The sequence below is a fragment of the Populus euphratica genome, unplaced genomic scaffold, assembly GCF_000495115.2.
Source record: "Populus euphratica unplaced genomic scaffold, PopEup_1.0 scaffold99.1, whole genome shotgun sequence".
NCBI classification, from domain to species: Eukaryota; Viridiplantae; Streptophyta; class Magnoliopsida; order Malpighiales; family Salicaceae; genus Populus; species Populus euphratica.
Genome location: NW_011499902.1, coordinates 495,729 through 520,243, shown reverse-complemented (window position 1 = coordinate 520,243; position 24,515 = coordinate 495,729). Strand labels below are relative to the sequence as shown.

Sequence of the window (24,515 nt, the reverse complement as noted above, 5' to 3'; positions counted from 1 at the left end):
GTAAAGCCTAAGTTAATGATTGAGATCCAAGTCATTAGTTATGCTGAACCAAGTTAGTCTATAAATAAAAATAGTTATTATTATGATTTTAAAATTTAATTTAAGAGTCAATCTAAGTAAGGTCTATGTCACAAGTGAGGTTGATTATTAACTTAGATCAATGTAAGAATATAAATAGTTATTACTTGTTATTATACTTTTAAAACCATACTTAGGGGTTAACCTAGTATAAGACCCGAGTCATGTGTTAGAAGAGTTAACTTAAGTTGACCTGAGTCAAAATAAAATAAAATCCATTATTATTATAGTTTAAAAATTTGATTCGGGGGTCAACTCGAGCTAAAGCCTAGGTCTCAGATTACGAAAGTCAACACGGGTTGACCTTGATCAATATAAAAATAAAAATTATTATTATCATAGTTTTAAAATCTGACTTAGGGTTGACCGGGGCAAGACCCAGGTCACGAGTTAGGAGGGTCAACACAAGTTGACTTGAACTAACACATGGATAAAGTGGTTATTATCACAATTTTAAACCCCGACTTGGAAATCGACTCAAGACAAGGTTTATGTCACAAGTCGGGAGAGTCAACCCGGCTGACCTAATTTTTTTAAAATAATCAAAGTAACCTTGTTTTGATCCTGTTTTTTTCAAAAAAATCAACAGGGTTTCTAGCCGTGTTTTATCCTAGGTCGACCTAGGTATTTAATCGAGTCAAGTTGAGTTAATTAGTCCTCTATTTTTTTCTTAAACTCAAATTAGTTTAGGCCTTAGGTCAACCTAACAAGTCAATCCTAGTTTTATAACTAAGGTTATTATAATATTATTAATTTCAACATGCAATATAAAAGAAAAAAATATCTAGATATTTTTTTAAATATGTAAGTTTGAAAAAAAAATACATATTAAGGGTAAAATAAATTTTTTTATATTTTATTTTTTCTTGTTCATCATAACCAAACATGATATAGAGATAATCACTTTATCATATAAATCATTACTAAACACAATTCTATCTTTGTCTTTTTTTTCTATTTGTTTTATTTATCTTCACTGTCTTTATCTTTTTTTTTCCCGAGATAGTAACCAAACGTTACCTAAAAAAAAAAAGGCTAAAAGGCATCCTACGAGAGTTCACTCCATATAATCATGGAACCTTGAATTCAATTTTCACGTATTGCTTGATATCCTTGATGTTTTCTAATAATGACTTCTCATATCTAGTACCTAATGATTTTGTTATTTAATTTTGATGGATATTGAAGCACATTTGTATCAAAAATGGGTAAGTTGGCTATATATACTATGTTGGAAGAAAATCAATTCAAGAAACTTATTATGGAAAGTAATATTGAATTGCAAATCTGGACAATAAGAGAGAATTTGAGAGAAAGGTAAACTTTATTAAGTAATTTTTTTTAAGTTGTTTTTTTCAACACACTTTATATTATGGTTCTGATTACAAGTTTATTTATAAGTATAAAATTTTAGATAAACAAAGAATTGAACTAAACAAGAAAACCTATTATAATTAAGAATGTAATTTTGTCGACTCAAGTGGTTGACTGGTTCTCAACCAATAGCCTGATTTCTCTGTATTTTTTTTAAATACCAAAAATCTAGATTATTTTTACCATCCCCTTTAAACTTGATTTCTAATTACTCCCAGTATATCTCTTTTCTTGGCAAAAAATTATTTATGAGTGGCTTTGTGAAAATATCTGCAACTTGGTTTTGGGTTTTTACATATTTGACTTCAACTTTTTTTATTTGTAATGCAATCTCATAGATAATAAATTTTTTTGTCAATATGCTTATTTCTTCCATGAAATACTTAATTTTTTTTTGTTAAGACAATAACTAATAACCTGTCCATATAAACTTTTATAGACTTCTCTTAAAACATATGCAACTGCTTCAATAATCTTCTTAGCCATATGGAATAACAAACACATGTTGTAGTAGTTAGATTTTCAGTTTTATAAGTTGATAATGTGACTATAGATTGCTTCTTTGAACTCTATGTGAATGTTGTGTCTCCAATATAAAAGATAAAACTTGTAGTGCCTTTTCTATTATCCATATCTTTGGTCATTATCACTACAATCCACAAGATCAAAGTTGTTAGAGTAACTATAGAATAAGCTAAAATTTATGGTACCTTTGACATATCAAAGAATTCGCTTCAATGATTTAAGATATGTCATAGTTGGTGTCTCCATAAACCTACTCATAAATACTACTCCAAAAAAAATATCTGGACAAGTACATTTCAAATATCTCAAACTTCCAACTAAGCTCTTGAATGTTGTAAAGCTTATCTTCTCTCCTTCATCATTCCTTGACAATCTCACTTCACACTTAACTAGAGCATTCAATTTTGCACAACCATCTATCTTGAACTTTTTAAGAATCTGTTTTACAAACTTCTCTTGACTAACAAAGATTTTATTTTCTCTTTGTTTAATCTCAATTCCTAAGTAGTAAATCATAATACCAATATTTGTCTTTTCAAACTCTTTGATCATTTTTTGCTTAAAGTCTCATAACATCTTTAAATTATCGTGTGTAAAGATCAAGTTATCCACATATAAGTATACAATACTTTTTTTTATCTTTATATAGATAGCATATTCATGAGGCATTTTACAAATCTATTATTCAAGAAATAACTATCATTGTGACTATATCAAGCTTTAAGGGCTTGCTTCAATCTTGTTCAACTTTAATATCTTGTCTTTATGTCTCTTTATTTTATAATTCATAAGTTGCTTAATGTAGACCTTTTCTTCAAGAAATCCATTTTGAAAGGCTGACTTTGACATCTATTTGGTAGATTTTCCATCTATGTTGGGCAATTATAGCAATTATCAATCGAATGGTCTCCAATCTAATAACTAGAGCAAAAACTTCATCATAGTCAATTCCTTACTTTTGACTATAGTCTTTTGCCATCAATCTCGCCTTATATCTCTCCACTTCTCATTTGGCTTTCTTCTTTCTTTTAAACCTACTTGACACATATTGGTTTCTTTCCTTTTAGTACAAAAAATGATTTTCATATGTCATTCTTTTTAATTGATGCAATTTCCTTGTATATAGTAATTCTCCACTTTTCATCATTTATTACTTCTTTAAACACTATAGTTTCATGTGGCAAGATGATAATACAGTGTTGGATCATTATCAATTAAATCAATTGGATTAGTTACTTTATAAATGTCATTAAGGCTCATTATCTTTTTTTTTTTGTGGACTTGGTGGGCTATCACTACTTGAATTTTTACTAGAAAAAGATGATAAAAGTGAAATTGAGTTCTTTGGTGATTGTGGAGGTGTAACTAGTTTTTGATGATATTTATATCTATTTTCCTCTTCATTAAGAATTGATGAAATACCATACTTTTCACCATTATCTACCTACTAACCACCATGTTTCTTTTATTAAGGTTGTAAAGCTTATATCCTTTGGACTTTTTTTTTATCATAACTCTTAAAGATTAGCTTTTCGCTCTTGTCATCTAGCTTGATCCTCACTTAATCATTTATATGTATATATTCAATGCTCCCAAACACCTTCATGTGAGTAGTATTTTTTTTTTCATTTCATACCTCTTATAGAGTCATGACATTCAAGTCTTTTATATGACACCTATTTGACTAGTAAACAACACAATTTACAACTTTAGCTTAAAAATCATATGGCATCTTCATGATTTTGAGCATGTTTCTCACTATATTGAGGATGCTTCTATTCTTTTTTTCTACCATACCATTTTGTTATAGGGATTTAGGTATTGTTATGAGTAATTTTATTCATTGATCTTCATTAAACTCATTAAACTTATTAGAATAAAATTCACCCCTTATTTATTCTAGGTGATTTTATAGAATAACCACTTTTTTTTCAATTAATGCCTTAAACTTCTTAAAATAATTAAATACATTAGTTTTTTTTAAAGAAGTATATTCATGACTTTCTATTATAATCATCAATAAAGAGTAGAAAATAAATTTTTATCAAATGAGCATGGTTGAATAGGATCACATATGTGTGCATGTATCTCTTAACAGGGTTGACTTGTTCTAGATATAAACTCTTTTAAAAAAAAATTTACGGAATTGTTTGCTCACTAAACATCCTTCACACAATTAATTTAAATGTTTGATGGATGGTAGACCCTTCAACATCTCCTTTTACATCATGATCTTAAAGCTATCAAATTTTACTTGTTTAAGTCTTATATGCCAAAGCTAAGTATGATATTTCACACATGTTTTTAGGCATTTAGACACATTTATCTCCATGATTAGAAAAAAAACACCATGTTCTTTGTCATAGTTACCTTTGCTATCATAGTTCTATGAGTATCAAGTAATATCAAAATACGATTTTTCATCTTAATTTCATAACCTTTCTCCATTAATTATCTCGAACTTAATATATTACATGTTATAGTTGAGATATAATATACATCACCAATAAATTAAATTATTTGAATCTGAATCATACATTTTCCTTTAATAAAAACCTTTGAATGATATACAAATATGTTATTACCTTTAATTGATTCATCAAGATCCATGAACTTGTTTTTGTCTCCACACGTCATTGTTGACTCCATTGTCAAGATAAAACATGTTTTCTTTAGTTTCCATTCGTTCATCATGGACTAATAATAAAGTGGTCTTTTGCTCCTCTTTTATTACTAGATTGACATTCTTTTCAACTCTTTTGGTTGGATTTCAACAATCCCTAGCATAATGACATGTTTGGAAAATTATAAGAATTAATTTTTATTTTGTCAAACTTAGGTCTCGAATAGCTGATGTTTGAGGATCCAGTTGACCGATTGATCTGTTGAGGTTGCCTTGGTCTTCTCTTCTAAATTTGTCTTTTCTTTATCTTTCTCTGTCATGTCCACAACCTCTACCTCCTTGGATATATCTAGAGTAATCTTGATTCTCTTTTGTTAAGAATTTTGAGAAAAGTGTTTATACACCCATGTCTTCTTAAATTTCGTTGATATTTTTTTATAGGCTTGTAGTTTTTCCATAATAACTTTAATTATTAAAAAATTCAAATTTTATTATTCTTTTATTGTGACCATTACATAGTGAAATTTCTTTTGAAATGAGTATAAGATTTTTCTATCATGTTCCTCACACATCTTGGAAATTTAGCCAAGCTTTTATATGGATATATCAAATCTCATGATTATCTTATGTCAAACAAGGACACAAGAGTGGGAAGTTTAGATTAGCCATATCAAACAATAAAATTAAAAAAAAAGCTCCAAAACCGAAAGTTATTATGTACAATAATTCTAAATTGCAAAGCTAAAGATCAGGAGAGATTTTGAGAGGAAGATATACTTTATTGAGTATTTTTCTCTAAGTCTTCTTTTCTATTCAATGTATTATGATTTGATTATAGTTTATTTATAGATCTAAAATCCTAAACAAATAAGAAATTGAACTAAACAAGAAAACCTATTCTAACTAGAAAAGTAATTCTACTGATTCATTTTTTTTTAAAAAAAAAAACTAGAAATCTAATTTATTTTCAACACACCTCACCAGCTCAGGCGAGAAAATTTTTCATGGATGCATTCACTGTCGGTGCCAGTATGCTTCGCATAGAGACAATAACATCTGCAATCGAGTTTGATGAAGAACGCTAGAGAACTGGTTGTTTTGTTTCAAACCTAATCATAAATAAGAGTTGCTTATTTCAAGTGTTCGAAAAAGCGATCGATCTTAAAGGATACAGACTACAGAATTATGCAGAAGACCATTTGGAGCTGCTTTTCATTGTCAAGACAAGTTACACCTAACCATCAATGACGTTAGACATTGTTTTTAAGAAAAAAATAAAATGCCAGTTCCATAGTAGACAATGTGGCATCGTAGTAAAACAAAATACACTTCCAAATTCCATTATGTTAGGTACACCCCTCGAAAGGAATCCACCCTGCACTCCCAAAGGTCGACGGCAATTTCCTCAACTAAAGTCTGAAGTATGTCCCTGTCGATTTCTGTACCAGTTTCGAACCCTTCAATCTCAAAATCTGTCCATTTTCCCAAGGAATGACTCATCTCCCAATCTATTATCTCATCTGGAATCATCCCAGCAAAATCTGTCCAACTTGTGACTTCCTCGCTGATCTCTTGAATCAAGATTTCTGCATTCATGCATAACGGTACTCTTTTCCACGTTTTGAATCCAGTGTTAATGAACCGGGTGTATTTTGAATCTAGGCATTCTATCACACAATCAAAAAGAAAGCTTCTGAGTTGATTACCCTCCTTGCTCTCTCCAAATCCAGGAAGGCAATTAAGATTTTTCCACAAGGCACCAGCCAGAGTTTCAAGTCCGTCAAGTAGAAAGGGTCCAATGAGAAATCTCTTCATTCTATCTGAATTACATGGTGTTGCTTTACCAAACAACAGTTCAGCATTCAAGATAACCTCCTTTGCATGAGCGAGCTTGTTTCCAGTTAACCTGCCACCAGCAAGATTGATGCTCTGTAATATCCTAGAAACATGGTCAAGAAGATCAGTCGCCATCTTGCTACCTGTCCTCCCTTGTATCAAAGAGGATGCACAATCCAGAAGATCCAGATCAGTATCTACTGGTTGTGGTTGATCATAGGAGCAATCCATGGATTCCAGCAGCATCCTGCGTCCTAGGATCACAAGCCAAAATAGTACATGTAAAAGATGAGATAACAAAGTAGCGGTTTTATGCGCGCGCGCGCGCGCACACACCACTATTTCAGAAAATTCATAGTCAAGGTTCTCAGTAGTTCAATAAAAAATACTCATGAAACCCTCATTCCGCATTGTCATAAAATTTCACTTTCTTACCTGAGCTCTCATCCAGACTGCTTGAAAAGCAACTGTCATTTGAGAAAGAAGCTTCAAGAACAGATCCAGGACTAAGGTGATCACCATCAACTGATGTTCCAACTGAATTCCTCCTGATTTTTCCTTCCTTCTGAGGAGAGTAATACACACGCTAGACTTGTCAGGTCCAGTTATTGTAAAGGTACATTAAGCACAAAAAAAAAAAAAAAAATTAAGATTCACACCTAGAGAATAAAATACTATCAAGGAAACCTAGCTTCATAAAATGACAAACTGTTAATTTTCATGGCGTATAGGTTTAGGGTGCTTGGCCTCAAGATGACCTTGAATTGAACAACGCAGGACTAGTTTCATGAATCTGGTTATTCAGTTCTATTTATGCATTCCTGCTCCAGTAACGTCTCTAGCTTATTTGACAAGATAAACCTTCCCTATTGCCTCAAAATACTTACAAAGGCAGCTTATCATTGCAGCCGTTAACTACAATTCCAGTTACATTATTTTCATTTATTACCATTATGTTAATATGATGATTTGCATGCAGAGGCGATCACTTTAGCTAACCATGGAAAGCAGTTGTTTAAGACATCCCTTTTTGCCTCGTGAACTCTCAAACCAAAGCATGTTTCTCCTTCTGACATGCTTTGGGGGCTACCTATACAATTGTTTGTATCTTACAAATGCTTTCACTCCATTTCTATTAGCTTTTTTCCTATGATGTACCATCTTTACCACTCAGTAGTAACATATGTTAGGAATGGGCCACCTAGAAACTGCTGGCTTTCAATTCATATTCTGTATATTTTAATCTATAACACTCAATCATCACCTCTATTGCCCTCTTTATCTATCATTCTCCACACCTGTGCACAGCCAGTTTCCAGTCTTCACTCATAAAGTTGCTGAACTTCAATATTATTGTTGAAACTTGCTTGGACATGAAGAAAACTCCCTTGGGAATTTTATATGAACTAATACATCCATTCTTGCAAGAGCCAATTCTTGGTAACAGTTTTGCCATATTTTATTCTTACCAGAACATGACTATCAAAATCTAGATTCTTTTGAGTTGGAGTATACTTTTTTTCCAACTTAATCTCTATTATGCGTGTGCCTGTATTTACGTTGAAATCAATTGAAAAAGAGGAGGAGAGGAAAGGCCAATGTTTCACTGAAACTAATTGATCACGGGAACTTATTTTGTTTTCTCACATACCATGAAAAAGAAATAGAAAAAAAGAGGGTAAAGCCAAAATGTTTCAACTCCAAAGGCCTTACATCTCATCATTGACAGCAAGTATCACTAAGACGTGCCCGTATGGTGCACAAATTTCAAACAGCAACTCAGTCATTCGACAAAGTCAAATTTGGCAACCTTCTTATCTAACTATAAAACAAAGATAGCAACCCATGGGACATTAGTCAATGAGAACACATATCAAATGAAAAGGCAATCCTTGCACAATTTCATTAATTTCTCCATTTTCTTTTATTTTGGTCGCGCCTGGTATAAGAAATTTCACTCAACACAAGCACCAGAATCATTATTCTCCAAACAGACATGCAACTAAAACAGTTCAAAATAGTTTATTATTTAGAGATAAGGTAGGTACCGATATCAGAGGGGAACGGACTTTTTGTAGTTTTTTCTTCAATCATAGATGCTTTAATTAAGTCACAAACCAAAACAAAATAAGCACAGAAATTCTGGACCATAAACAGCATAATAACAAGACAGCACCATGCCAATACATAGCAAACCAACCTGGTAAGTTTTGTCTGCATTAAACATATGAGCATGTGGAGACATAGGCTGATCCGCAGTCAAAGCAAATATTAGCTCCTGGAGAATCATAGCAGTAGATCTCATGGGTTTACTACCTCCACTTGTCAATTCATCCTGTTCTTGAGAGGCCAGTTCCTCTAGTTTTTGCTCTAAAATTGTGCCCAGGGCATCTCCTCTTAATGGAAATTGATTCTGCAAAGGTGTTTTGACATCATTTTCATCCAACACCAGCCTACTTCGGTGAGAAGTGTCCTTATCAATTTGAAGACTCCTCTCTTTCAGCCCCTTGGAAACAAAAGTTCTGTGCCTAAATGGGGAATTAAACGTAAAAGATATAGCATCATTTTCCCTACTGCCATTATTTTTATTACACTCTCCATCATTAACAGATCTACTTTTGATACATGCACGGTCCATGGAGAGAGAGCTGGATGCAACCACTTTTCTACTCACATTGTCAGACTTGGTATTCCTTTGTCCCATAGACATCGGATTAGCAAGTCCAGTACTTTCAACTTTTGCATTGACACCAACTGTCCTCTTGCGTGCTGGGCTCCTTAGCGGTGACAAGGAATCATCTCGTCTGCTGCAAACTTTTCTGTCCTTGTCAATTGTAGAATTATCAGCCATGTTAGATGCCCTTGTCCTGCCACGACTGATTATGCTTCTGTTCAAAGCAACAACATCTGTTGCCTCATTAATACCATTTGCAGCTGAAGAAGCTCTCCTGCTTTGCAGATTATTTAGTTTGGCCCTTGGAGTTCCATCCCTGCTTATGAACATCTCATTTTGAGTCTGAATCCTCTGCTTACAAGGAAAAGAAGATGACCCTTGCTGTTGAGGCCTGCATTGCTGGCTTCTCAATTGCCGCTGCAATTGGCTCTCTGGAGACAAAGGCTTGATAACTGTGATGGTTTGACTTGGTACTCGTGTGTTATCCTTTTCTTTCACAGGAATGGATTGTCGGTCCCAATTTCTGTGATAAATTACATTTCTTTCTTGCTCAGGAGTGGATATGGGTGGCCTAGGCTTAATCATTTCTGATTCTTGAGAGGACATATAATTTGAAGGAGTGGATGGACAAACGAACTGCTGCTCCACATTGGGTCTAGAATCCACAACATCAAACATATTACCACAATTTTTGCAAGAAGTTTGCCCTATGAAAGACGTGCCTTCTCCCTCATTACAATCTCCAATATCTTGTTGTTTCACAATGTTTGGTAACATGATTCCAATCTCCTCTCTCAAAACTTCATCCCTAGGACAATAATTCATAGAACTTGGATAAGTAAGAGCACTTTTTGACCTATTGGTAGCTTGCAACCCAGGTTCCAAAATTCTAGTAGCAGCATCAATCAACCTAGACGTCCTAGATGCATTCTTGGACGAGGAAATCCTAGGAGTCTTAACTGGTGGTGCAAGTTTTGGATGATGATGCCTTCTCGACCTTGACAAAACACCGTTAATTTGCAACACATCGGCTCCAAACCTAGTCAATGCTTGTCTCTCAAACTGGCCTGTCTTTTGAAGCTTTGGAGGCCTAGATTCAACCTTTGTGCTCCCTTTCTCCATATTCAAATCATTCCTATCAGATTCACTATGACTATCATTAACAAGTTTCTCTTCGGTAACATCACAAGCAACAGAATTTGAAACTTTTTTGTGCTTATCTCGATGCACAGCTGGCAAAGAATCGAGTCCCATCAGCCTAGCAACCACACTTGGAGCTCTCATTTCACGCTTTTTCACTACAATATCATTATTACAATTCCCGCTTTTCTTTACATTTGGAAAACCTCCTTTATTCTCATCAACAATCTACATTTCAAGCACAAGCAAAAAACCCTCTTGATAAACAACAAAAATAAAAATAAAAAACCTCACCAAACTCACAGAATTAAATCTCTTTTTATTGAGATATAAATAAGTGTCCCTTAAAAACTTCTATGAACATCAAGATCCAACTTTATAAACCAAAATGCATACCAGGTGGAGCTTTGTTTTGGGCATCTTCTCATCCCCACCAAACTTCTTTGATGGATGTTTTGCACGAGCTGGACAGCAGCAGCACACGCATTAAACAACCAAATAAATCAATTTTAAGCATTCTAGTTCAAATGGGTATTCTTGGTTTAGAGAGAAATGGACTAACCTGCAGGAAGCAATTTCCTGGAGAAGAGTTTTTTCTTGGCGAATCTCCTATTCCAATCAAATAACTGAAAGAAAATACCAACACAACCACCAGACCTGTGAGCCTTTTTCTCTGTCAACGCCAAACATGCCTCTGCTGGATTCCCTGTTGTTTCATTCATCTCTCCAAGAAACCAAAAACCCTAAACCAAAAATCCCTCTCTTTCAAAACAAAACACACTCGAATCTCAAATACCATCTATCAGCCAGGCCCGTGTGAAAAAAAAAAAAACCATTCTTCCCAGCAAAATAATACAATGTAGCTAACCAAGTTTGCCAAAGACAGCAACGGAATACCCAGAGAAAAAAGAGTAAGATGCATTACAAAGATGCAATGGGAAAGAGTGAAAAAGACATGAGAAAACAGGAGACGACAGCCCTGAAGACCCAGTAGAGAGCACGGTAAACAGTATTGGCCTACCTGTATTATTCTGTTACATGGTAGTATTATCTACATGTCTTGAAGCAAGGAACATAGTGATTCTCTTTAACATAGAAAGAGAAAGATCGATGAGTAAAAGATGGTGATGATTGAGAATCAAGAAATGAAAAGATGTGAAAGAAAGAGAACATCATGTGACAATGAGATATTGGATTGTGCACAGAGACCAAGAAAATGAAGCTCGAGGGACTGGCAACGTAGCAGAGAAAGAGTGAAAAAATGATACCAAAAAAAAAGGTCGTCCTGTTACTTCTGCGCTATGAAAAGGGCTGGCTACAGAAAGACTAGAGAGAGGGGGGCTAAGCAGAGAGAGAAAGAGAAGTGACGCACGCGCAGTACAGTGACTCACATTCACTGTGGATGCTCCCTGCGTGTTTGTGTGGATGGTCAAACGGGAGAGAGAGCAGGGTAGATAGATTACTGTTGTGTTGTGTCGTGTCGTGTCTGTGTCAAAGGGACCATTGTTCTCCGCCATGTCACCCTGTTTCTTGTAGTCTATAGACAGCTGGTTCCATTTTCTGTGGTAAATTTATGGAATTTGTATTGCGTTGGATAGAAATTAATTTAAATTGGATTTGGTAAGGTGATAAAAAAGGAAGGTTGTTTTTTGTGTTTGAATGTTGATATTTGTATTTATTTTAGGATAATTTATTTTGTTTAAGAAATAATTCGAGGAATATATTTAATTGTAGTTAATATATAAACTAATTTGAGTATTTTCTAAAATTTGAGTGGATTAATTTTGAAATTCATGAGCATTCAAATTATTTTGTTTCCTTATTAATTCAAATTCAAAACATAGCTTTGTGCCCCCATTTGTTACATTTAAGATATGATTTCATGGATATTTTCTTCTTCTCCTCCTCTTATTGGTTCACCTATAAAAACTTAGTGGATAGAAAATATATTGTAATTAAGAGAAAAAAATTAAAATAAGAAAAAACACTCGTAGTTTTCAAGTAATAAAATTAATTAAATATTTAAGTTGAGGGACCATATGTATTTTGAGTAAAGAAGAAAGAAGATAAAATAGATTGTCACAATAAATAAGCCATATAAAAGAAGAAAAAAAACATCGTAAACACATCAACATTCAATGATAATATTCATAGGATCGTTAGAAAGAGCTCAATAAATTAAATTTATATGCACCATAAAAAAAAAAGGAAAAAAAAAAGCCACCTTTCAAGCTTCTAGTGAGTAAAGGCAAGTCCCTGCGCTAGCAAAAAATTAAATCAATAATTTAATATTATAAAATTAAAGAATTAAACTAAAATATAATTTTAAAATTTTTATAAAAATTAAATCAATATAATTATTAAAATTCGTGATTTATATTATAAACCCAAGTTACCTAATAAAAGATAAAAGGTTATGTTATTTTACTATTCTTAAGATAAGAAAATAATAATAAAATCTTTAAATGCAAGTTTAATATTGTTTATAAATAATTTTATTGTGTTAAAAATAAAAAAAGATAACATCATTATAATTAATTTAATAATAATAAATGAATTACGTAAAAATACGATAGTATCCTGATCAGTAAAGCCATTGATTTTCACGGAGAAGAATAAAAATATTATTCTAATTCACGGAATTTTATATGATGGTTAAACTTTATATATATACACATATGTAATTTTTCTTCGGGAAAGCTTTTCCTCACAGCGTTCCTTCGGGGTAAAAAAACATCAAGGGCATCGGTGAGATGAAGTTAAAAAGAGGAGGAAAGGAAGGACATCTTTCTTTTCTGACAATTTTATTTTTATCTTTGATTTCGTGGAGTCTACGCTTTGTCTCCTCCTACGACCTGTTACGAGTCACGACGACATGGCAGGGCTAGACGCAGGCCTGCGATATCCAATAGAAATGAGTTTTAACTTCTTCTTCGTTTTTTAAAAAAAAATTAATTTTAAAATATTTTTAAAAATAAAAAATATTATTTTAATAATTATTCAAATAAAAAAATATCTGGGAAGTAATATTACGTATTCTAAAATACAGTTTGTTTACATTGTTGTGGCTGTATTCTAATTAAATTGTAAATTTCAGTTGTATAATAAAAAAAAAATAAGATTTATTGTTAATGAATTTTATATTATTTTTATTTTTTAAATGCAGGAAAAAAAAAGTAATGATTTCTTATTTTGCATGCTAATTACATTTAATAAACAGTATAATTAGCATGCTAGACTTTTCCAATTAGACCAGTTTTAACCAAAATTTAATATAAATTGAACTGAATTTAATCTAATAAAATAAAAAATAAAAAATATTTTTAATTTTTAATTATGTTTTATTTAAAAAATTTATATTTAAAATTATTTAATGATATTGCGTAAATTAAACAGAGATCATTTGATAACATAGTATTTATAAAATTTCATCACAATTTTAATTTTATTCCTGATTATTCATATTTAACATTATTTAATGATATTACATAAATTAAATAGAGATCATTTGATAACATAATATTTGTAAAATTTCATCGTAATTTTAATTTTATTCCTAATTATATTTATCTGATGTTATCGCTTGCTTAAAAAACTAAAAAACTGTAATATGTAATGGAAATAAAAAATATTTTATATAAAGTATTATTTATTTCATGATATAATAACAATAGTTAAATCTATAATACTTAAATTAAAACCATCAATATTAATATATATTTTTTAAAATTATTTTATAAAAAATATTTTTTAAAAAATATTTTTTAAAAAATATTTTTTAAAAAATATTTTTTAAAAAATATTTTTTAAAAAATATTTTTTAAAAAATATTTTTTAAAAAATATTTTTTAAAAAATATTTTTTAAAAAATATTTTTTATAAAATAATTTTTTTCAAACAACAACTATAACAGCTATCATAATACTAAACACACTTTAAATATATAATTAAAATATATATTTAGTTTGAAAGGAAATTAAATATTATTTTTTAAAATATTATTTATTTATAAATATAATAAAATAATATTTTTATTTTTAATATTAATACAATAAAATAATTTAAAATAAAAATAAAAAAAAATATTAAAAACATAATTTAATCACAAAAACAAAAACAACCACAATCCTGATTCCGGTTTCGAAGTTGAGATATCAAATCAAAGCACCAAACTATACTCAGGGTCACTGCACTCGCTGCCACCTCATCCTCTGGTATACCACTTTTATTTAAACAAACCTCGATAGTCAATCTGTGATTCAATTTAATTAAAGTTGGTTTTTTTAAAAAAATAAAAATAAAGAGAGTTGACTCCTTATTAATAATAAATAAATAAATTTCTTAAAAAAATATATAATTTTTAAATAACTTTTCTAAAAAATATTTAATTAACTCATATAACTTACTTGACAGATTACTTAGACTTTAATCTCAAATTAATTTTTAAATAAATTTAATAACAGCTCTGTATCGTAGTGATATGATAAATAATTTTTTATTATTATTTTAAAAAATATTTAGAAATGTAATAATTATTATTTTTAAAAATATTTTCTAAAAAATATATTAGAGTAATAACTTTTCTGCTTTTTAACCTAAAACAATATTAAAATATTAAACAAATTAAATTACCAAACTTCAATGCGACAACATCTAACTTTTATTTATAAAAAAGATTGAGTCAAGCTGGGAGCACTTTTTTTTAATAAGAAATTAATATCCACTCACTTTATTGGCATCTTGCTTCACTTGTGTATAAGAGCAGGAACTTGTTTAGTTTAGCATTGAGATTGAATCTATTTCTCATTAAAATTTAAAATTTATTTTTGCTTTAAATTATTTTTTAAAATTATTTTAATATGCTAATATTAAAAATAAATTTTAAAAATTAAAAAAATATTATTTTAAAATAATAATTTAAAACATAATTTCTACCTCGCTTCCTCCCAGTCATAATTTAAATAATAATTTCTACCTCGCTTCCTCCCAGTCACAAAAAATTTGACCAGCTACTCTCATCCTTTGAACACAAATCTAAAGAAAAAAATCTCTTAATTCCCGGAATGATAAACGATTGAGTAATGCATACCCACTTGGCCACTTGCATGAAACCAAAACAATTCCCATGCCCCCAAAAATAAGCTCGCTATTTGTTGGTGTGAAGTTTAAGATATTTTTTTAAAAGTATATTTTACTTTAAAATTCATTAAAATAATTTTTTACATTTTTTATATTAATATATTAAAATGATAGAAAAAAATTAAAATGAATACTAATTTAATAATTTTTAAAATAAATCTAAATGTAATTTGATCACAGGAAAAAACCACCAACCATAGGAAAGCTAGCGAGCAATTGTCAATACCATTTCCAGAAACCCAGATGCATGGGACAAGATAAATAATTCTGGTCTTGAGTCTGGTCAGGAGGACCATCCTATTTGGTGTTGCCCACCTATTTACTTAATTGTTTTTAATTAATGTGAGAATTTAAGTCAGTTTTGCGCTTTTTTACTAATTTTATAAATTTTAAAATTAATAATCAAATAAATATTTAGTATTTTTAAAATTAATAAAACTTAAATCAATAATTTTTTAAAAATAAATTCAAAATCTAATAACTTAAACTACACCTCTTCAAATTACTGCCCAGCTACCTTTTACTCCTAAGTTTCGTCAATCTCGTAAGTAAAAGGAGAATAGGAATGTGGACACAGGAACGTCCACAGGGACCTCGGCCTGTTTCATCTATTTATACGTAATGGAAAAGGACAGCTAAAACCACCACATCCTTTGGTTTGTGCTCGATGTTGTGTCATGTCGGCATGGTGAGATCACTGTTTGATTTGATAAGTTGTTAATTAAGCTCCCACTAGTGGTTAAAAGTGGCTTTATGTTTAATCTTGGTAGGTATTAGATGCAGCTAATCCAGCTCTTCCACAGTCTCTTACTATTTGTTTCTTTTGGAAAAAGCAAAGCTTTGCTTGGACTGCTTGTTTCATGGGACTTAAGAAAGTTACTTAGAACTCAAATAAGGATTAAAGATACTTTTAAGCCTAAAGTACTGGACTGGAAAAGGTATTTATTCCTCGTTTAAAATGATAATAGATCTCAACTTATAAAGTTCTTTTATTCTGAGATTTAAAATGAAGTTGAAAGAGAGCTAGAAAATGATGAGGAGATGGAGTAAGATGATTAAATTATATGAGTGGAAGTGTCTTTTAATGGAGGAGATTCTGGTGGAGCAGGGATGACTAACAGAAGTTCCAGGAGTCGTAAAAATATGATAGGTAGTTGGTTCACAATCAATACCTGTAAATCAAGGAGACATGAATAAACTATAAGGTGTGGTTAGTGTTAGAAAAAGAAAATGAGAGTTCATTAAGCACCACATGACATGAGATAAAAAATTTATTTGTTACTTTATTAATGTTGTTGAGGAGGAATAAGATTTCATGTGCCATTACAGAGTAATGCATTGAACTTCTCATCAATGGTGGCTTGCCATTGTGGATATTTGAGGACAATGATGGAATATGTTGGTTTTATAAGTGATGTGGCAGGGTTTTTGGTAGCATTATAAATACACTTTTTTAAAGATGTTATTTTATGATTTTTTTAGGGTGTTCGAGTTAGTTTATGTTTATCTTAATTAATTTTTTAAAATTTTAAAATTAATAATTATATAAATTTTTAATAACTCTAAAATCATAAAATAAATATGAGATGATAATTTTTTAAAAAATTATATTTTAATAGGAGATACATGATTATGTGAGGAAATTAAACAAGATTTAGAAAATGATGAGCAAGTGAGTGATTGTGTTTTGAATGACATAAAGTTACAGGAAAAAGAGATAAGAGTGAAAATGTCTTTTATTAGGGTAAATGCTAATGGAGCAAACATGACCAACGGAGGTTCCAAGAGTAATATAAATATGGTAGGTAGCTGATGTTAAAAAATTATTTTAATTTAATAAAATAAATTGTTTGATAAGATTTTAAGATTTATATTATACTTTAATACATTTTTTAAAGTGAAAGTCATCTTAACCCAATAATTTAAATTGTTAAGTGGGGTATTAAGATATAATTTATATTATTTTCTAATATATCCCTCAAATAAAATTCCTTTGAGCTTAAAACTTGTATAAGTTTATATTATCTTGTGCTTAATTTTTATCAAGTAAATGAGAATGGTAACATTTAAAATCGTAACTATTTGGTTATCAAGACTTTTATACCATGTTAAAAAATTATCTCAATCTAATACCTTAATTTATTAAATAAAATCTCAAAATATAATTTATATTATTTTATAACAGCTAGTTGATAATTCATATTTACAAACTAAGAACATATTGAACTAAAAACATATTAAGTAATACTTCAAAAGGTGTTGGAAAGCACTGTAGCTTCCCCACGCCTTTCACTTATTAATATATTGTATTATTATATTATAATTATTATTATATTATATTATATTATAGAACTGTCTCTTTTTTTGTGTTTTAATGAATTTTTTTGTTTTATTTAGTTTGTTAATATTAATTTTTTTATTTAATTATTAGATTTTCATGATATGGATCCCAGGTTTGATGGGTTAACCTGGTTTGACGAGTTAACCTGGATTTTTTTCTTTTTAATTAATTTTTTTGTTTAATTTAGTTTGTTAATATTAATTTTTTTTATTTAATTATCAGACTTTCATGACACGTATCGTGAGCTTGATGGGTTAACTTGGTTTGATGGGTTAACCTAGTTAATTCTGGGTAAACCCGTTAACTTTTTTCTATTTAGTTATTAAACTTTCATGACACGAATCCCATATTTTATGGATTAACCCAATTAATTTAATTTTTTTTCTTCATTAGTTTTTTTCTTCTTGTTGGTTTTTTTTGTTTTCTTTTTAATTAATCTATTTAATTATCATACTTTTATAACACGATCTTATTGCAAGAGCCACATTTAATATTATTGGGTTCGGTGTTGTAGCTAGGCCCACATAAACTTGGATCAAGTAAGTTTAATATTATTATTAATATTATAAATATTACTTTTAAGTCAGGTGTTGCAGTTAAACCCAAAACTCTTGAGTATAGTTTTATAAAAAAATTTAATACTTTTAAATTTTAATTTTTTTATATTTTTATAAAAAAGATAATCTCCAACACCGCGTGAGTAATGCAACTAGTAGATAAAGTATAAGGTGTAGTTGGTGTTAGAAAAAAAAATAAAAATGAGATAAAAATCTTATTGGTTACTTTATTAAAATAAATATAAGCACTTTAAGAATTGGAGTACCTAATAAAAACAAAAGGACAAGATAAAGCTTAAAGTTTATTTTGAGTGTAGGGTTGAAGCTAGGGTAACACGTGCAACCAAAGTGCAAATCTTTTTTATGAGACAATTGATTATAGAGCTTTTTAAAAGGCGATTTCATTTCTAAGTGGGATGTAGGCAACCGTTTGGCTAGATATGCTTTGTTTGAAAAGCAAAAGACAGTCATGAAGACTTGGTAAAGTAAGGTGAGTCCAATTTCAACAACGTGATGATGTTGACTCCTGGCAGCTTCATTGTGTTGAGGTGCATGAGGTGGTGTAAGAAGATGAGTAATACCAAATGTGGCAAATAAAGTTCTTTGTTTTTGATCCTCACAACCATTAGAGTAAACAGTAGAAATTTCTTGTGAGAAGTAATTTTCAACAGTTGCCTTGAGTTTTAAAAAATAGTGTAGAAATTAATCTGACTTGTTTTTCATTGGATAAAGCCATATGTATTTAGTAAAATGATTGATGAAAATAACATAGTAGAAGAAACCATGGCTGGTCTCCAGACATCACTATATAATAGATCAAGTTGAAGATGACTTGTAACTTGTGAGTGTTGAAGTAAAAGAAAACGGAAAGAAAAAGATTCAATGGGATTTTGCTATGATTAGTCTTGCAAAATTTTGCCACAAATATGGGGTTTTGTTGCACAATAGGCACACGAAGAACATTGGGAAGAGAGAAAGACAGAGATGAAGAACTGAGTTTTATTGAACAGGATTCCATGAGCCATATTCATACAAATTTGCACCATCACCAACAATTATTTCATTGGGGCCAGTATATTCTGAGAGAAGAGAGAGATTGCCAGCATTACATGTAATGTGATGATATGCAACAAAGCTAACTAGCTATCTACGAGAAGAGAAGGAAGGACTAGAATAAGTATGGTTGCAACACCATTTTGAAGTATAGAGACTTGCATTTGGGGATTCTTTTGAGCAAATGACCCAGCTAATCACAATATTGACACTTAGGAAACCTGCATCGATCTGTTGTTGGAGAATGATTGTGAAGCATTCTGTCCTCTAGTGTTAGATTGATTCCCTACTACAGGAAGGATTGTTGCAAGCGAAGTTATTGAGGTTAAAAGGGCTGCCAAAATTGCTTTGTTGGTTATTGGATCGCTTACTGTAGTATTTCATAGTGATGGTAGATAAATTAATCTGATTTTCCTCTTTTTTCTTAAAAACAAATTCATTATAATCGATAAATTTGTCAGAAAGATCCTAGCAAGAGACAGGAGTGTCTTGAGCTCTAATAGCAGCAGCTAACTCCTTGACTTCACTTCCAATGCCGTTAATGATGTGAATAATCGCACGTTCAACCATGATGGACTTCATAGATTGAAGATAGCAGGCAACAAAACAAGTACCACGAGAAAGTCGATTTATCCTTCAAGAAAATAATACAAGACTGTGATCAGTTAGCAAAAAGATCATTTAGTTTTAGCCAACCTTCTTGAGATGTTTTGGATAAGGCTACGAGGGTGATAATACATTAAGAATCAGAGGTGAGAAGTGAGAAAGAGGAGATCGAGATTATTATCTTTTGAAGATTGCTTCAAGAATTGTCAGATTCTGTTTCTATTATGTTACTTCAAGTTTTATGTAAATAATAAAACGTTGTCCTAGTCTATAGAAATCTATTTATCTATTAGTTTGTTAACACATCATGGCATAATATGATACTATAAGTTAACATTTCAGTTTGTTTTGTTTCTATATATATATATATATATATATATATATATATAAAGATTGCTGTGAACTAAATGCAATCTATTCATTTCATTATTAATAAAATAGTAGCAATAAGTTGCTAGTTTAATTCTCTTGTACTTTCTTTTTTTACTTAAACACTAAAACACTTAAAACATTTTCAATTAATATCAAAGCTATTTTGTTAGGGGATCTGTAATGAAGAATAAAACAAGTTTTTCTCACATCTCTTCACCTATCTTTAATAGAGAAAACTATCCACTCTAGACAGTGAGAATGAAAACATATTTGGAGGCGTTAGATTTATAAAGTTCATTCGTCGCTGCCAAATAATCCAACTATGGATCAAAAATCATAAAGAAAGAAAAACAAGGAAATCAAAAGAAAAGGCATGTCTATTTGCTGGTATTTCAACAACCATTTTCACTAAAAATATGTCTTTTAAATCAGTGAAAGATGTTTGAGATTATTTGAAGAAGGAATATGTAAGAGATGAAGAATTTGTGGAATGCAAAGTCTCAACTTGATATGAGAGTTTGAGTGGCAGAGAATGAAGGAATCTAAGACCATAAAAGAATACTAAGATAGATTGCTTGGAATTGTAAATAGAGTCAGGTTGCTAGGAACATCATTTACAGACTCTAGGATTGTTGAAAATTTTTTTGGTTACAGTACCAGAAAAATGTGAAGCTTTAATTACTACATTGGAGAATACAAAAGATTTGTCAAAGATTACATTAAGAGAACTTTTAAATGCCTTACAAGCTTAGGAGCAAAGAAGACTTATAAGGCAAGACCGTGTTACATAAGGTGTTTTACAAGCCAAGTATCCTGATTTTGATAAGAAGAAATTTTTAAAAAAAAACTAGGCTTCAAGTAGTAGCAAAACTATTATTGTTAGTCAATTTTAGAGCAAAGAAAAATTTCTTAAGAGAAATTTTTCACCATGTCAACACTGCAACAAGATAGGATATCCATAATACAAGTGTTAGAAGAGACTTGATGCAAGGTGTAGCAAATGCAACCAGCTTGGTCATAAAGCAATTATCTGTGGAACAAGACCTCAAAAACAAGAAGAAGATGCTCAAGTTGCTAGTCAAGATGATGAAGATCACATGATTGTAGCAAAATGTTTTTCATTTCAAAACTCCGTAGATCACTAGCTGATTGATATTGGTTGTACAAATCACATGATTTTTTATAAAAGTTTCTTTAGAATCCTGTAATCCACTAAAGTTGCAAAGGTCAGAATTAGAAATGGTGACTGTATAACAGCTAAAGGAAAAGGGACAATTGTCTTCATAACAACTCAGGTACAAAAATAATTTATAATGTTCTCTATATATCTTATATAAATCAGAATTTGTTGAGTTTTGGCAATTAATAGAGAAAGGTATAAAGGTGATTTTTGAAAATCAATTTTGCTATATCTTTGATGTTGCTGGACAAAAAATATTGCAAGCCAAGATGAGAGTCAAAAGTTTTTCATTTTTACCATTTGAGGAAGAGCACACAACTTTTTCAACAAAGCTAAATGGCATAAGAGGTTAGGACATTGTTATCAACAATGAATGCTCTATATAAAATAGCATGATGTTGTGAAAGGTTTGCCTGTATTCACTGATTCCTTACCAAATTGTAATGCTTGTCGGTTTGGTAAGCAAAACAGGAAATCATTTCCAAAATCAATGTGGAGGTCTATACAGAAAATTCAAATAATTTATATTGATGTATCTGGTCCTCTTAGCACTCCTTCACTAAAAGGTAGTCAATATTACATTATTTTTATTAATGATTTCACTAGAATGTGTTGGATTTTCTTTATGAAATTCAAGTTAGAAGTAACTGGGATTTTTTACAGATTCAAGAAGAATGTGGAGAATTAAAGCAGCTGTAGAATTCAAGTCATTTGTTCAGACAATGATAAAGAATATACTTCATTGGAATTCAATCTTATTGTGAAGATGCAGGTATAAAACATCAACTCATTGCTCCTTACAACATTGAACATCAACTCACTACTCCAGAATAGAATGAAGTCAGTGAGAGGAGAAATCGATACATAATGAAAATGGTTAGATGCATGCTACATGAAAAGAATTTGCCAAAGATGTTTTGGGCATAAGCAACTAACACAGTTGTTTTTCTTCAAAACAAACTTCCAACAAAATTGTTAGAATAAAAGACACCTTTTAAAGTTTGGTTTAATTACAAACCTTTACTAAGCTTTCTTAAAATCTTTGACAGTATATTTTTTGTTCATATTCCATAGATCAAGAGGGACAAGCTTGACAAAAAGGCTAGGCTGGATATCCTTGTTGACAATAGTACTATTTCTAAAACTTACAAAGTATATCATCCTCAGACTTAGAAGATAGCCATTACTAGAGATGTTCATTTCCATGAAGAAGAACAATGGGACTGGGGAGACTCACAAAGAAATGAGCTGCTTGAAGATCAAATTAAACCTTCATTGTAGGATGAATTAATTGATGATTCATCAATTAGAGGCACCAAATCTTTAGAAGACATTTATCAAATGAGTAATGTAGCAATCTGCTAGAAGACTATGAAGAAGCTCAACAGATTTCAGAATGGCAGAAAGCAATACAGGCAGAGATATCCATAATTGAAAAGAACTGTAAATGGGAACTAGTTGATAAACCACCAAACAAAAATATCATTGGTGTGAAATGGATATTCAGGACGAAACTGAATGTAGACAACACCATTAACAAACATAAAGCTAGGCTAGGGGTATGCTCAGATTTATGATGTTGATTATTCATACATATTTGCACCTGTAGCAAGGACGACACCACCAGATTTTTGTTTGCTCTTGCTGCATATAAGAACTGGAAAGTATTCCAGTTGGATGTTAAATTATCTTTCTTAAGTGGCATTATGTAATAAGAAATTTATGTTGAATATGCAGCTGAGTTTATGATTTAAGGAAAAGAAGACCAAGTTTATCTCTATGGATTAAAGCAAGCACCTAGAGCCTGGTATGGCAAAATTGATGACTATTTGACAGGTTCTGGCTTTCAGAAAAGCTTATCTGAAGCAACTCTCTATGTAAAAAAGATTAACAATGATGTTTTTATAATATCACTCTATGCTGATGATATTTTAGTGACAGGAAGCAATACACAGTAGGTTGAAGAATTCAAGCAAAATATGATGCAAGTTTTTAAAATGACCGATCTTGGTCTTATGAGTTTTTTTTTCTGGGAATGGAAATAAAGTAAAGCAAAGAAAAAAATACTCATTTGTCAAAAGAAATATTGAAAGGAAATCTAGAAGAAATTTCTCATGGAGAATTGCAAACTAATAGCCACTCCAATAAATCAAAAAGACAAATTCAGCAAAGAAGATGTAACTACCAGAGTTGATAAAGAGAAATTCATAAGTTTGATTAATTGTTTGTTATATTTAACAGCAACTAGACCTGATATGCTTTATGCGACAAGCCTTCTATCTCATTTTATGCATTGTCCAAGTGAAATACATATGAGAGCAGCCAAAATAATTCTGAGATACATCAAAGGGACATGCGATTTTGGTGTTAAATTTTTTAAGTGTCAAGAGTTAAGATTGCATGGTTTCTTTGATAGTGATTAAGATGGATTCATTGATGACATGAAAAGCACTTCTAAATTCTGTTTCAATCTAGGATTATCAATATTTTTGTGGTCATCCAAGAAATAAGTTATTGTAGTACAATCTATTGCAGTAAATTAAGCATTATAGCTTCAGAAAATATTACATAATTTGCATATGAAGGAAGAAGAAGCAACAAAAATCTCAGTTAACAATTAAATCAAGCAGCCATAGCAATCTCTTACTATTTAGTGTTTCATAGAAAAACCAAACACTTTAACATCAAACTTTATTTTTTTTATGTAAGGTGCAGAGAAATGGTGATGTTAAGTTGATTTATAGCAAGTCTAAAGATCAATTAGCTGATTTGTTTACCACTTCCATAAAACAAGTTTGAGTTTCTAAGATAAAATATTAGAGTTTGCAACTCCTAAAGCAAATATGAGTGTGGAAGATTGCTTCAAGAGCTCTCAAAGATCCTGTTTTTATTATGTTATTTTAAATTTTTTGCAAACAATAAAATGTTGTTCTAGTCTGTAGGAATATGTTTATATGTTAGTTTGTTAACAAATGATGACATGATATATTGCTATAAGTTAGCATTTCAATTTGTTT

The 24,515-nt window shown here is 30.6% G+C and overlaps 1 protein-coding gene across 1 annotated transcript; it reads right to left on the bottom strand.

Annotated features, from left to right (window-relative positions):
• Positions 1–5,716: 5,716 nt before the first annotated feature.
• Positions 5,717–11,691, bottom strand: LOC105133004 (uncharacterized). The gene is made up of 5 exons (XM_011036777.1): positions 10,813–11,691; positions 10,647–10,714; positions 8,637–10,478; positions 6,872–7,001; positions 5,717–6,690 (listed from the first exon to the last, which is right to left on the bottom strand). Exons 1-5 carry the CDS (start codon positions 10,970–10,972, stop codon positions 5,942–5,944), a joined length of 2,949 nt encoding a protein of 982 aa, XP_011035079.1. The 5' UTR covers positions 10,973–11,691; the 3' UTR covers positions 5,717–5,941.
• Between the last annotated feature and the right edge of the window lie 12,824 nt (positions 11,692–24,515).